This window comes from Strix uralensis, chromosome 16 (assembly GCF_047716275.1).
Source record: "Strix uralensis isolate ZFMK-TIS-50842 chromosome 16, bStrUra1, whole genome shotgun sequence".
NCBI classification, from domain to species: Eukaryota; Metazoa; Chordata; class Aves; order Strigiformes; family Strigidae; genus Strix; species Strix uralensis.
The window spans coordinates 12,130,211-12,144,014 of NC_133987.1; the positions used below are offsets into that span (position 1 = coordinate 12,130,211).

Genomic DNA, 13,804 nt, shown 5'->3' on the forward strand with positions numbered 1-13,804 from the left:
TTTAACAGATTGTTCCCAGGAAAACTTTTTTGTTATTCTGCAGTAAATCAGTGATACCCATTAATAGCCAAATTCATCTGTCTCGTAACTCCAGTGAAGTCAGATGTTACACTTGGGATTATGTCACAAATTCAAAGAATTTAAGACATTACTGGATTAAGGAAAATTAGATGATACATTAATATGCAGGATTATACTGCTCATGTTCAACAAAGACAAGATCATCATATATGAAGAAATACAGAAGAATATCATAATCCTTGAAATTTAGTAATGCCCATCTGAAAGTGAATATGAAAGAGACAATTCTATAGAACGTGAGATTTTTTTTAATTTGCTTTCCAGTAGTCTTACAGTTTTCTTGGGTTTTCCACATAGGAAATAATTCCTTTCAATTTTCTTAAATATGTTAACCAGTAAGTAGGTGTGGCCTCTCATTCATGACAGCGTAAAAAAGGAGAGATTGAACAGTTTTCACTCTGCCTTCTATAGTCTCCAATATCTTTCTAAGTACCCTTTAATTTGCCTCTTATCAATGTCATAATTTTAGTGTTTGTAGTCCCTTTTTGTGGTAATGCTAATGTCAGCAAGAGGTAGTGAGTCTGCTTCCTAGCTTTTGTTAATCTCATATGTAATGAGCAATTCATTGGAACTCGTAGCACATGAGTTTTGGCACTTAGCAGGTCATAGATCAGGTCTTTGAATATCATATCCTTCCTAGATGCAACAGATGATTCATAAGATTTCTGTGTTCACATTTAAGAAGCCTTCTAAAAATCATCCTTGAAAGGGAGATATTTCTGCCTCTAGTTTATGGACGAGGAATTGAAGCACGAAATAAATGTGGTTTAACTGGAAAGATAGAATGAAAAGCTGTTTCTCCTGCCTCCCATTTTTAGAACCGGGACCAATTCTTGTTTTCTTTTTCTGAAATAATTTTATAGTCAAATTGGTAATTTGATTATTGTGCTGTATTTAATCCTAAAAATAGGATTAGTAAGTAACTATATGGCAGCGTGTAAGTTTTAAATGTGCAGAATTCTACGACTTCCTGAACTGTGGAGATATTGTGTTTTGACCATACATGAGGTTTCACCATGATATTTATGATTTGTTCTAGTTGATTACATCTTGATGGATCCAGCTGAGAGAGAGAGACTGTTTATTGGAAGTACCCCACGCCCTTTTCCCCAGAGAGTTGTCCGTGCACCAGTCCCATGGCACAGCTCTTATGAAGAAGTGAAAAGCTGGAACGAAAGGAATCTATTCGTAGTGAATCCACTGATGCCCACTTTGCAACAGCTCTGGCTTTCTCAGTAAGATGTCTTGATCATAGGATCTTAACTAAATTGAGGATGTTTTTATTTTATAACTTGGTTAGAGAGTGCATCTGCTGACTTCTGTACATATGCTACGGAGATCCTGGGGGAGCCAGTAGAGAGAAAGTGGCAAAATCTGTTCTGTTTTCTAAAGAATTTTTTTTTCTGAACCTCTAAGAATTTCAACATAAAGTGATTGTTTCCTGCAGACTCTGAATACAAGTGTGAACATGTTTTACATATCCACAGTGAAGAATGGATAACTTCGCACTATGAAAAGATCATCCCCTTTGTTAAAAGATGTTACTCCTAAATTAAAATTCAGTGCTCAAGTAAATAGTGATTTGGAATTCTCATCTTGATTCCTGAAATCAACAAAATTGACTCTTAAAATTGACTCTCTTTCAAGTATCTGTAGTTGGAAGTTGTTCTGGGGACTTTTAAAAATTGAGATATGTTTTCTTATGAAGTTAAATATGATAGCTAGTAATCCTGAGAACTGTTTTTGCATTTAAGTAACATTTGCAGGAATTTAAGCTCTTACATGCTAAAGACTGTGATATATGTAGTGATGAATTTTTTTTTTTTTTCCCCCACAGGTTAGCCAGGATAGGTACTTATTACTATCAATATAGAATAGAAGCAGGATGTATCATTTTGTATGTTCTTTAATGCCTGGATACACTAATGCATCTGGGAAAAGGACAAGAAATTATTCTGACCATTTTAGAAAGAAATTAACAATTTTAAATATAGCGAGTACAAAATGAAATTTGTGAAGCCTTTTATGTTTGCCAACAGCAAAAAAAAAAATTAGAAGTGCACTTGTTGGACAGCTTAGCAATGAAGTGATATGCATCAACGAAATTATATTAGTGTTTATAAATACATCTGAGACCTTCCTGACTGTATTTCATGGGGTTTTTTAAACAGTATTCCATAAAATATCTACTATTTGTTTTACTTCAATAGGTATAGTCATCTAAGGTTTGTTCGCACTGAAGAAATGTGTTGTAGAGACCTGCCACTGTTGCCTACTGAATTTGAGGAGGTCATTCGAAGACACTGTGTGGAAGCTCACAATATTCTTCAGAACGAGTCAGTGCCAACTGTAGTAACAGTAGATAAATAAAGTATTTTAGGGTCTGATTTACATGGAGCTCCCTTTTTAAAACAGATCTTAGACTGAGATGGTGCTAGTCCCAACCACAAGGTTGCCAAAACAAAGGGGAAAATAGCGGAGAGGGATAAACATCTGGATGCTGAAAGAGCTGGTGAAACTGTGAGAGTGCTTGTACAAGAGCAAATGGGAATAAACCGACTATGAATAAATGTAGTCTGGAAAGTAGAAGGCTTCTAACCATGAGAGGATTGGAGTCTAAATCTATAAAAACAGTGTCAGAAAACCTTAATTTTTTAAATTACAGAAATCGATCCATTTAAGAAAATTATATGCGGTAATAGCACATGATATAAAGTGACTGCATTCTGCCACCTGAGATATCTTCCAAACTCAAGTTTCCCATTTAATGCTAATAATTTAATATTGTCACTAGTATTTTGTCTATTATAGACAAATAGACAAGTTAACTAATAGTAGGGGCCCATTATAACAAGAATCCTTAGCCTAAAAACTCAGGTTTCCTCTGAGTCCTGGTAGGTAGAGTTTTGTTTGACATCCAGTTAACAATTCTCTGCTAGTCCTTTGAATTTTGCTTGTTCTTTGGGTGATTTCTGAGCTTAGATTTCATTGCAAGGAGTGAAGTAAGGCTAATAAGCTTTTAAATACTTTGTCTCCGTATATTTCATTGTAGGTGGATCCCAACTTGTGCATCCATTTTCCTTGATCAGAAAAGGAAATGGCTTCATTTTGCTCCTGAAAATGACTTTGATTCCTCTCAGCGAGTTGAAAGCTATTTTCATTCAGTGTCAACTCTAATGTCGTTACAATTACGTGAGATGGTTGTTAACTCCTTGGAAGATCTTCTTGCATTTTTTATGATCCACAAGGTATATGCTGTGAAGTATATCTATAGTTTTCAGTGTTACATGGAGATAATAATTCATATAGCCATAAAATATAATGCTCTTTGAAGGCTAAAATATCCCAGATAGCTCTTGCATCCATAAAAAATGTCACGATCCTTCAAACATACTCAAGTGCATTTTTTTTGAATGGTCAAGAACTGCTCCCTTGAGTAATAGTTTTGCAGGCCTAGGGTTACAACTAGCAGTTTATAGGAATTTTCAACTCTGTCTTGAGTGAGTGTGCTTTTTTTTTTTTGAAGTTTTATCTTTCTTGGCCTTAACCAGGCAAAACACTTAATGTGTTTTTCTGAAAGCACGTGAGTAATCCCCTTTGAAGTCAAAAAGTGTGCATAGTCATACATGTAATCCTTGCAGAGGTAGTTTATGTATGTGGTGTCCCTGTCTATACCAAAGGAGTGCCCTGTATTGTTTCAAGTAATACACATAATTAAAATAGTAAACATTATATCATGAGAGTTTTTACCACTGGCTATGATAAAGTTGCCTCTTAATGGAAATGAGTTCTTTAAATATCAGATCACTCAGGATCTACCATGGTGAGATGAAATGAAACATAATTAAATGGAATAAATGTGGCAGATTAAATACTGCATTGCGGCCAGAGGATCACACTTAATACAGTAGGCTGTCAAACCTTATGCTAAGCCTTGCATCTGGGTGATGATGGTGTTGCTGATGCTTGGGGGTTTTTTAGTATTTTTTTTTTGTCTCGTGGGTTGATTTGGGTTTGGTGGTTTTTGGTTTTGTGGTTTTGTTTTTTTTAAAGTCATTATAACATCTGCATTACGAGTCTAATGATGGATTAGGACTCCGTTACTGTAAAGGCAATTTGAGGGTAGGGCAGCTCTTACTAACCATACAAGGCAATGAAAAAAACCCAGGATCTTGTATGTGATTCTAAATTTTATTTCTGATAGGCATTATGGATACTTTTTTAGAACTTTTGTTCTCTATGGTAATTAGTGCTTTACTTCTGTTACTTAAAGAAAAATCAAGGCAATTAGGTTTAAATCCAGTTTCCTAATTCAAACTCTTATAGATTCATTTAGCAGTTCTCACCTTAAAATCTTGTGTATTGGGACAGTAGTGTTTTGAATAAAAATTAAGGAAGAAAATCCTATTGGTGCTGTATAGTGAAGAGATTTGGGGGAGTTTGAATCTTTTAAATTATTATAGCTGATTTCTTTGGCATGTACAATTTTCATTCTTTTCCCTAAGGATGGAAGTGATTTTACAGAACCGTATCAAGAAATGCAGTTCTTTGTACCTTCGATACTAACAGTCAAACTCAGTGTGGAAGAACCCAAGATTGTCTTTGAGCCACCTTTGAAAGAATGTTGGGGTTTAATGAGTCATTGCTTCAGGGAGATCCTGCACCATGCTGAGGAACTTCCAAAGGTACTGGACAAGTTATAGCTGCATACAAAAGACAGCATTAATAAAAACAAAAAGTTATGAATGAGGCAGTAAACTGACAAATAGAAGATAAAAATGGGGGTCATCTATCATGAACTGTGTGACCTTTTGTGATTATAGAAGATAGCATAGAAATTGTTCTTTTTCAGATTCAAGTTATATTAAAGCCCTGGTTTGATTTTCATATAGTTTTTGCAAGCAAACTATGTGTGTAACCAAGCATTAATTATGAATCAGAGCCTTTTCACATTGCAGTGTTTTTACCAAATAACACTTTTTTTTTGAAGTGGTGGGTGAGTGGGTAATAGAATACCTTATTTCCTCTATTGTATGTGTTGTTACAGTATTTGCAATGGTTCCCTTTAGGTAGAAAGATTTCTGTTTCCAGAATTAAAAAGACGTGATCTCACTCTCAGTACAGTCAAACCAGATGAATTATTGTTTACAGAGTATGTGAACAAACTTGAAAAGATCTTTGAGAGCAACGTACTTGGTCCACAGAAGTAAGTTTTGGCTGTTAACTCCATTGTCTATCCAAACCCTCAGATTCATAACACTATCCATTTGACTCAAGCAGTTTGAGTTTATGTGTTTCTTACTATAGAAAATCTTCTCATTGGAATCTTCTATTTTTGTTTTTGTGATCTTCTGTGTTTAAGGTATTTAAATGTGTACAGGAAATACAGCAATCTTTTGAACAACAATGCACAGCAAGATATCACAGATTTCTTGAAAGAAGGTCATTCTTTAGAAGCTTTAGCAGAGGTAATATGTAACTGGCAACTGCTACACGTTCATACAGCAGCTAACACATCACACGACTTCCTAACATATTGCCTAATGAACTCCCATTCAAATCACTTGTTTTACCCATGGGAATACTAGGGAAGCCATCTCAATTTACATAGCCCCTTACTGTAGGGCTGCTGTGCAAATGTAGAAGGAGGTTTCTTTATGGGCTTCTTCTGTGGGTTTTGTTGGGTCTTAGTAGAAGTCCAGTGGAAGACTGCCCAGAGTACTTGGTGAATCTGCAGCTTGCTGGTCTTTTGACTGTCATGTCCTTAGTCAGCCCTGCCTACTTTTCTTTCTGCATTCCTGAATTAGCCTATGGCTAAATACTTCTTTAGGCAATTTGTGGTGTTCCTTAATATGACATATTGCTGTGGAAAGCTTTCAGCCCTGGAATCTGTGGACAGGAGCTGAACTCTGTAAAGATAAAAAAATAGTGGTTCCTTCTTCTGTTTGGAATATATTATCCATTTACTGGATGGGAACTAATTAGTTGTTATTTAGCATTTTTTATCTATAGACTTTAAGGAAAAATAACAGATCTATTATTTTCCATTTGTAGAAGATTGACAGCTTGACAAAACTGAAAAGAGAGATTGCTTCCATGCATGTCACTGTCCCTCTGGCCTTGTTCTGTTTGGATGCTGCACAACTGAATGAGGAACTCTGCAATCGGACCCAAAATCTTAAAGATAGATTGATTGAATTTGAAGTGATGGAAAACAGAAAGTTAAATAAAAGGTACATGTTGTTAGCATGCATGGTTCTTGCTGTCTGCGTGGACTGATGCTGTATATCTGTGACTGAGATAACTTTATTTATCTGCTGGACTTTCTAGTGCTGACCAGACATGTGCAAGGACACCTGGGTATTTAAAATTAACAGGAACAGAAATACTTGTAAACAGATATCTAACTTAGTCTATATAGGGTGTACATAGGGATTAGACTGGAAATACTGTTCTTTCCTCCTTAACTGACCTTCTAGGATTTGAGTTGAGGTCCTTGCTTCCCCTACTGGTATCCAGCTAAAGCAACATGAAGAATGTAGGATGCAGCTCAGCTCTGCATGTGTCTCATTTATCTTGTCCCTGACTTTTTTTCTTTTTTTTTTTTTAACTAGAGAAGTAATGGTCCTGATTTCATACTTTGACAAGTTTAAAGGGAAAAAGAAAAAGACAAAAAAAAGACCTTTAAAATATAATTTGACTCCAATGTAATGGGATAGTCCTGTTTCTGTGAATTAAGACCCCCCCACCCCCTGCAAACACCAAAAATCCCCATCCCCCCCAAAAAAAACCCCCACCCTTGCATTTAAAGAATACTTCCACAGTGAATGGAGAGAGACAATCACCATAAAGAAATGATTCAACCCACTTATCTAAAAAGCATCTCCAGGTGGAGATGAAACACAGTCTAGAGGGGCATCTCTGCCTCCACTAACTGTGGAGGGGGTCTAGACACTGAGCTTATGCTGAACACCTAACATTTGGAAGGCTTGAGTTGGTTTAAGTGAACCTATCCTTTGTGTATGGTTGCTGTTTGCATGCATGCTGTCTGTATAGATATTGCAGTACTGAACTGGAATCTGGAACAAGAAAATTTATTGCTGGGAAGAAGGAAAATAACAGAGTTTCTTCCTTTATGTATTTTCTTTCCCATGTACAATGTAAAATAAACTTGATTGTTTAATAATTTTTCTCTTTATAACTTTGTTTCATACCATGCACTAGATTTTATTGTTGTGGGGTGATTAAATGAGCTCTTGCTTACTGCATTCAAACATTTCTTTCTGCAGCAGATTGGATCTTGAAAAGGAATCTCTAACCTATAGGAGGGAAACTGTTAATATCCTGTTAATTGTAATTTGTAACCAACTTAGCAATCATTCTATTATATATCAATTCTTGTAAATGTAGGACAATATAACTGATTGTACAGAGTAAAATGGCATCCTTTATAAATGCCTATCTGCTGTGTGTATCCAATCTAAATACTTAATTTATCAAGCAATTTAATATTCTTGTTTAAAAGACAAACTTCATTAACAAGATCTTGCATCTCTCTCCAGTTATGATCCGAGTGATATGTCTGTTTTCTTTTTGTTGTAGAATTTGCAATGAATATAACTTAATTGCAAAGAGACTGAATGAGGTGCCTCTGAACACCGAAGAGCTAGTGGAATTTGATGCATACTTAAAGAAATCCAGTGAAGTTACTGGTTTTAAACTGAGACAGGAGGTCACTGAAACAGCACACAGACTGGAATTCCTCATGGACTACGCTGATCTTTCTTGTATGTCTCAAGTACAGAATATAAAATTCTCCATATGAAAATATTTATATATAGATATTGGGCTCTGCGTGCATAAATGTTGCATCTTCTAGAATGCTAATGGAAAGCTCTAAAAGAGACAGAAAGCAAATAAAAAAGTGTGAGAACTTGCATCTCTGCAGTTGAGATCAATGGAGGCCGTTCTGCTGTTGTGGTTTGCTGTTCTTTATTAATATAAAGGCTGTTCTCCGAGACAGAAGAAACATCTGTAGAAGTTGCTTTGTGCCATTTGCCAATGGCAAAAATGTGCCATTCACAGATGCTGTGTGTTATTCACCATTAATAATCCCCCAAAGCAATTATAGGAATGCATACCCATTTTAGTGGCAGGATGATCCTTTCTCGTTAAGCAGAATACACTCTCAGATCAGACGGTGATAGAAATAACTAGGATATGCCATGTTTATTAGAATTTACTTCTGATAAAAATTAGGATGCCTATGGAAGCCAGGACATTTTTCTGTTCCAGTTTGGACTGGAGTGTTGCATGCGCACTATTTCACAATTACATATTCTTTATAGCCGGGCTTATAAGCATGTGTCCTGCAGTTAGTTATAATGAGCTAAGTGCACTGAACAAATAGACAAATACGAAGATGGAGATGTCTGCTCATTGTAGTTATTATGATCTAGCTTTTGTGAATAATTCAGCATTTGCACACTGTGGTCTAAAAATGCTTTAAACTTTACTTTTATCCACCTTATCTAGGTATATTATGTATAGTTAGGAGTGATCTGTCTCTGTGTGTAGTTGAACAGAGTTGATATTCTGGAATAGCTGTTCTTACTGATTTTCTCTGCCTAGCTAAGGTCTTATTCAGAGAATTTCACATTCTTAACTTGACTTTAGAGTTTTGCTATCAGTCTAACTTGTTTAAAGGACTGATTCTCCTTGCAGTGAAGGTAATTCATCCATCAGCTTGAAATATGTAGCTTCTTAGACAACTTGTTCCTAAATGTAGTTTTAGCTATTTTGGTTACTCTTCACAACAGCCATTCTATTAGATCATTGGTTAAAAGCTATTTTCTTAAAGATGTGAATATATATTTTTTTTTTTAATTTAGATGATGACATAAACCTGAATAGCACAGCTTTCCATTGGCCTGATCAGATTGAGATAATCTTTGAAAACACTAGAGATCAGTTGTGTAACAGGAGGAATCATGCAGAGATGGTTTTGCTTGAAAGGTATGGTATTAGGACATTTTCTTTCCCTGGGTGTTTTTAAAGAAAACAAAAATCTCATCAGTAAAGGGGAGATAATGAGAAAGAAGGAAAACTCAGAAGGGAGCTGAGAAAGTAAGGAGGAAACCTGGTTTGAAGTATTATGGAGATTTCAGAAAAATACTGTTGAAGAGGGTGCATTAGAATATTTCTATGCTTAAATAGGTCTGAAAGGAGGAATGAAGGATGTTGCTAGAATATTCATAATTTCATCTTGTTGTATTGCATAGTACAGCATTACACATAATTTTCTTACACTGTTTTCACCCTTCCTTTTTTTCCTCCAGGTAGTAAAGGTAGCAAATGTCAGCGAACTAAATCAGTTGGGAGGTTTGAAAATGAACCTTGAATTCTACAGCACAGTATTGATATAACTGATTAATGGGTTTTCACTGACATCTGTATTCACCTTACAGTAGTATTGAGATCAAATTTAATTTTGACAGTGCCTGTTATAATTAATAAAATAATTGAAACCTGAAAAGGAATGAACCAGAACATCATATTACCTCAGCTATCTTTACCTCAGGTGTTCTCAGTTTGAGGAAACTCTTGAAGATTATAACAGAGAAGTAGAAAGCTACAAAAAGCGGGATGTCATGACCATAGAAGAAATGAAGAACAACGCTGAGAAATTTAAAGAGTTAAATAAGAATCTAGACAATGCACTAACAGAATTTGAGGTTAGTATTATTTAGTCAAGTATGGAGTGGGTTGCAATGTGCTAGATGAGCAAACATTTAGTTCCTGTCCCTGTTTTTTTGAGGTTCTGGCCACAAATTGTCAAGATGGCTTTAAAATTTCCAAATTCACAAACGTGGTGAATATCTTCTTGTCCCTGTATGTTGAGTTGCCCCTACTGCTGAGTTGAAGAGTGTATTTTTGGGGGACAAGAGTTTAGGGAGTTTTTAAAATTGAGATACTGAATTTCAGTGTTTTCAAGCAATCAGTAGTAGCAGGATGCTATCCATGGAAAACAGAATTCTTCTGGCAGAATTTGCAGGAGCAGAATATTAGGGAGGTGGCATTTTCCCTGAACTGTGGTTTGTGGTGTTGGAGCTATGTTTTCAGTCCCACTGCTTGTCTTCTAATTAAAACCAAATGTTTTTCAATTGTTTGTATCATTTGCAGAAGTTGCCTATAGGCATTAAATACGTATTATATCACAAAAAAAGGAAGTTTCAGGTGCTAGAAGGAAACTGAAGACCAATATTGCTAGATTTTATTCAGGGCTCCCCATCCAGTATACGGTGTGATTCTAGGTTGAATAGTTGTCTTAGCTGTGTCTCTGCTGGGAAATGAGAATGGTTACTGTTGAGAGATCTCACAGGCATTGTGAGGCTTAATTAATCGTCTAAATCACAGTGAGATGATGAGATTTCTGCATATATGGAGCCTTAAGGATTAAGACTTTAATTAAATCCCACTCAAAAGAGAAAATGAAACTAATTAAATGAATTTAGGATTTAGATAAATTGCTAGTCCTACATATCAACACTCTTAATCTGATTTAAAGGCATCTAGTGTATTTAATTAGTGTTAACAGCACTGATACATTGTTATAGGTAGATCAGAATAAGTAATTAAGTTTAAGTTTCTTAATACCTGATCACAATGAGGGGTGTATCCACACAATTTAAATGACGTGACAGTAAGTTTATAATATATAATACACAAAGTTAAAAATTATGTTGGAAGGTGTATCTTTGCATTTCTCTGCCTGCATCTCACATTGAATGATTAACAGTTTTATGAAAGGTCTGTCGGCATTGTAAAAACACAGCCTTGGGACTCAGTCTGAATTCAGTGTCTGTATTTCAGACAGCATTTCTCTGTGCTTCGCCTTCCTACCTGTAAAATGAAGAAGGCAATACTTTTTAAAAATCTAAATCTTTGCATATTGATTTATACTGTAATGTCTTTTGGTCAAAGACAGTATCTTACCATGAATAAGCACAGCAATTAATATCTGTATTGGTTGGAGCTCCCAGATGTTTCTGTAATAGAAAAAAATAATCACAAGTAAAAAAAATTCCTATAAGCCTATGTGACTGAGGAGCATACATCTAAGTTTCAGAATGGGTTGGTAACTTGTGAGCCTTGGTTTCACTGAATGCCATGGTGCATTATCTATTTCTAAAATAGATGCAGGTTTTTAAAATTATTTGAGTAGCAAAAGATGCCTACAAATAACTAGGGGAATTTTCAAGAACACAGTTACCTTATTTACCTAAAATCCACAGACCTAAATCTACAAATCTGTCTGGCTTTATGACATGTAAAAAAATGGTATTCAATATTATCTATTTAAAAGTTTAAATAACAGTAGGAATTTTTGATGGAAATAAGATTTCTTTTTTTTTTCTTCAAGGCTATTAATAAAGAAGAGGAGTTACTTGAGCAGGAGAAGAGTCAATTTCCTCTACTGCAAACTATAATTGCAAACAAACAACCCTTTGAGCGACTTTGGATAACAGCATATAATTTCCATACCAAATCTGAGGAATGGATGAATGGTGAGGTTTTGGAGTTCATTGGATGAAACATGTAATTTTCAGTTAGTTAAGTAGAAGCTGAAAGGCTTAATTAGTTGTGAGAAAGTAATTTTGAAGAAATAGATGCTGTTAAGCGGTGTGAAATACAGTTGTTGACTTGGATTTTGCATTAAGATCATTTTTTGTAACACAATTGATTTCCAGTTAAAGGAGAACGATTATAAATACCTGTAAATAAACCACCCTGGAAATCTCCTTGTTGTGATGTGCCTGCTGTGCCTTTTTTATACTGTTGTATTCAGGATCTGTCCAGAAGTTGAATGCTGATGAAATTACTGAAGAAATTGGAAATATGTGGAGGACTATGTACAAGCTCAGTAAGAGTTTTCCAGATTTGGCTGGGCCTAGGCGCTTAGCAGAAACTATGAAATATAAGCTTGATAAATTTAAACAGCATCTTCCTGTCCTGTCAGTTGCCTGCAATCGTGGAATGAAGGAGAGACATTGGGAGCAGGTACTTTGAACTCTGCTTTAACTGTGGCAGTATTTTACCACAGAAACTGTCAGTTGAATATACTACTCCATCTATTCCCTCCTGTGCAATACAGTAATAGTTCTGTGTTTCAGAATAAGAGGATCCTTGATCCTGTCATGTGATAGATCCACTTTTGAAATTTGTAATGGTACAGGCAGGAGCTTCTTTGAATTAATAATTTGTGGTGGAAAAGCAAATTAGGGAGTTGCATTAATACTTCTTTAGCATTTATTTCTTGCTGTTTGAGAAATCTGTTACAGACGTGCATCTTGATAATAGATTTGCTTTATTTTCAGATTAGTGGAATTGTAGGATGTGAGATCAGACCTGATGAAACTACTACTCTTAAAAACATATTGGACTTTGGACTCTCAAAATATATTGATCAGTAAGAAGCTTACTTTGTTCTAATTTTTCAGGCAGTCACTGTATTTCATATGTCAGATAACAAATATTAGTTTTTGTTTTGGGTTTTTTTGTGTGCTGTTAGAACTTGCTGTAAAATCAGCTGTATTTTATCAAGCTATGGATAGAACTGTCAGTTGTTCTTGTAGCACAAAGGCACCAAAAAACAGAGTCGTATTCCTAAACCACTTAATGTGCATGTTCAAAATTTTCTGTCTGTATTTATCTTCAAATTATTATTAATATCTTAACTTGGTGAGTGTGAAAGTGCAGAAATACTCCTTGAAATAAGAGTCTATGATATTATTAACAAATTTATACGAAGGGTAGTCTGATATGCAATGCTACCTACAACTGCTTCTTTTTGCTCTTCAGCTAGGTTGCAAAAATATTTCAAAGGTATGTTTCATTTCAATCTAGGCTGGAACCTATTGGAGCAGCTGCAAGTAAGGAGTATTCCTTAGAGAAATCAATAGAGAAAATGAAATTTGAGTGGGTCAACATGCAGTTCAGTCTGGTGAAGTACAGGGATACTGTGAGTAAACACCAAATCAATATATATATATATAGTAGAAAAGAACTCTGAATACCAATTGAGAAATAGATGGAAATTACTGCTGATGCATTGTGGCATGATGGAAGGTGGTATCATATCCCAGAGCCTGGGCAAATGTCTCCATTACTATATATCCTTATATTTGGACCTTAGTATCTGAATAACTTGTGATCTCAACATATTCATCCTGACAAATCTGTAAGCCTGAGAGCTTCTCCAATACTGTATGGAAAGCTGGACAGTAGTGAAATTCTAACTTGCCCAGAAGAAACAAGAATCACAGTGCAAAAGATTGAGTCAGAAGTCACTAGCATCCCTGGCTAGATTCCCATTCACAAAACAGTCGATCTCTTGACCTTTGAAACAGAGATGTACAGTGGAGATGATAGCATTTTGTATCTTCAAACATGTCACAGGCTTTCTCAACGCCTTGCTACTTTCTTACCTCCAACCATCATAGAGAAGGGGGGAAACAGGAAGCTGAATGAATGTGAGGTTGAAGAGCGGTGAAATAAAGCAAATGCTGTTTGCCTTATCAAAATGTGATGTATTCACAGAACACCAGCATCCTGTCAGCAACTGATGACATCCAGGTTTTGCTGGACGATCACATTGTTAAGACTCATACACTGTGTGGCTCTCCCTTCATCAAAGCAATAGAAGCTGAATGCTGGGTAAGGA

General features: G+C 35.6%; 1 protein-coding gene across 1 annotated transcript in view; it reads left to right on the plus strand.

Annotated features, from left to right (window-relative positions):
* Positions 1 to 13,804, plus strand: part of DNAH3 (dynein axonemal heavy chain 3) — a 59,181-nt gene that overhangs the window by 6,039 nt on the left and 39,338 nt on the right. The window contains exons 6-20 of the mRNA XM_074886091.1: positions 1,121 to 1,316; positions 2,292 to 2,417; positions 3,134 to 3,329; positions 4,587 to 4,766; positions 5,151 to 5,287; positions 5,444 to 5,549; positions 6,136 to 6,314; positions 7,684 to 7,868; positions 8,973 to 9,096; positions 9,662 to 9,815; positions 11,504 to 11,648; positions 11,930 to 12,141; positions 12,459 to 12,550; positions 12,988 to 13,102; positions 13,681 to 13,797. Of these exons, the coding sequence (XP_074742192.1) occupies positions 1,121 to 1,316; positions 2,292 to 2,417; positions 3,134 to 3,329; positions 4,587 to 4,766; positions 5,151 to 5,287; positions 5,444 to 5,549; positions 6,136 to 6,314; positions 7,684 to 7,868; positions 8,973 to 9,096; positions 9,662 to 9,815; positions 11,504 to 11,648; positions 11,930 to 12,141; positions 12,459 to 12,550; positions 12,988 to 13,102; positions 13,681 to 13,797 (2,264 nt within the window). The remainder of the gene's footprint in view (positions 1 to 1,120; positions 1,317 to 2,291; positions 2,418 to 3,133; positions 3,330 to 4,586; positions 4,767 to 5,150; positions 5,288 to 5,443; positions 5,550 to 6,135; positions 6,315 to 7,683; positions 7,869 to 8,972; positions 9,097 to 9,661; positions 9,816 to 11,503; positions 11,649 to 11,929; positions 12,142 to 12,458; positions 12,551 to 12,987; positions 13,103 to 13,680; positions 13,798 to 13,804) is intronic.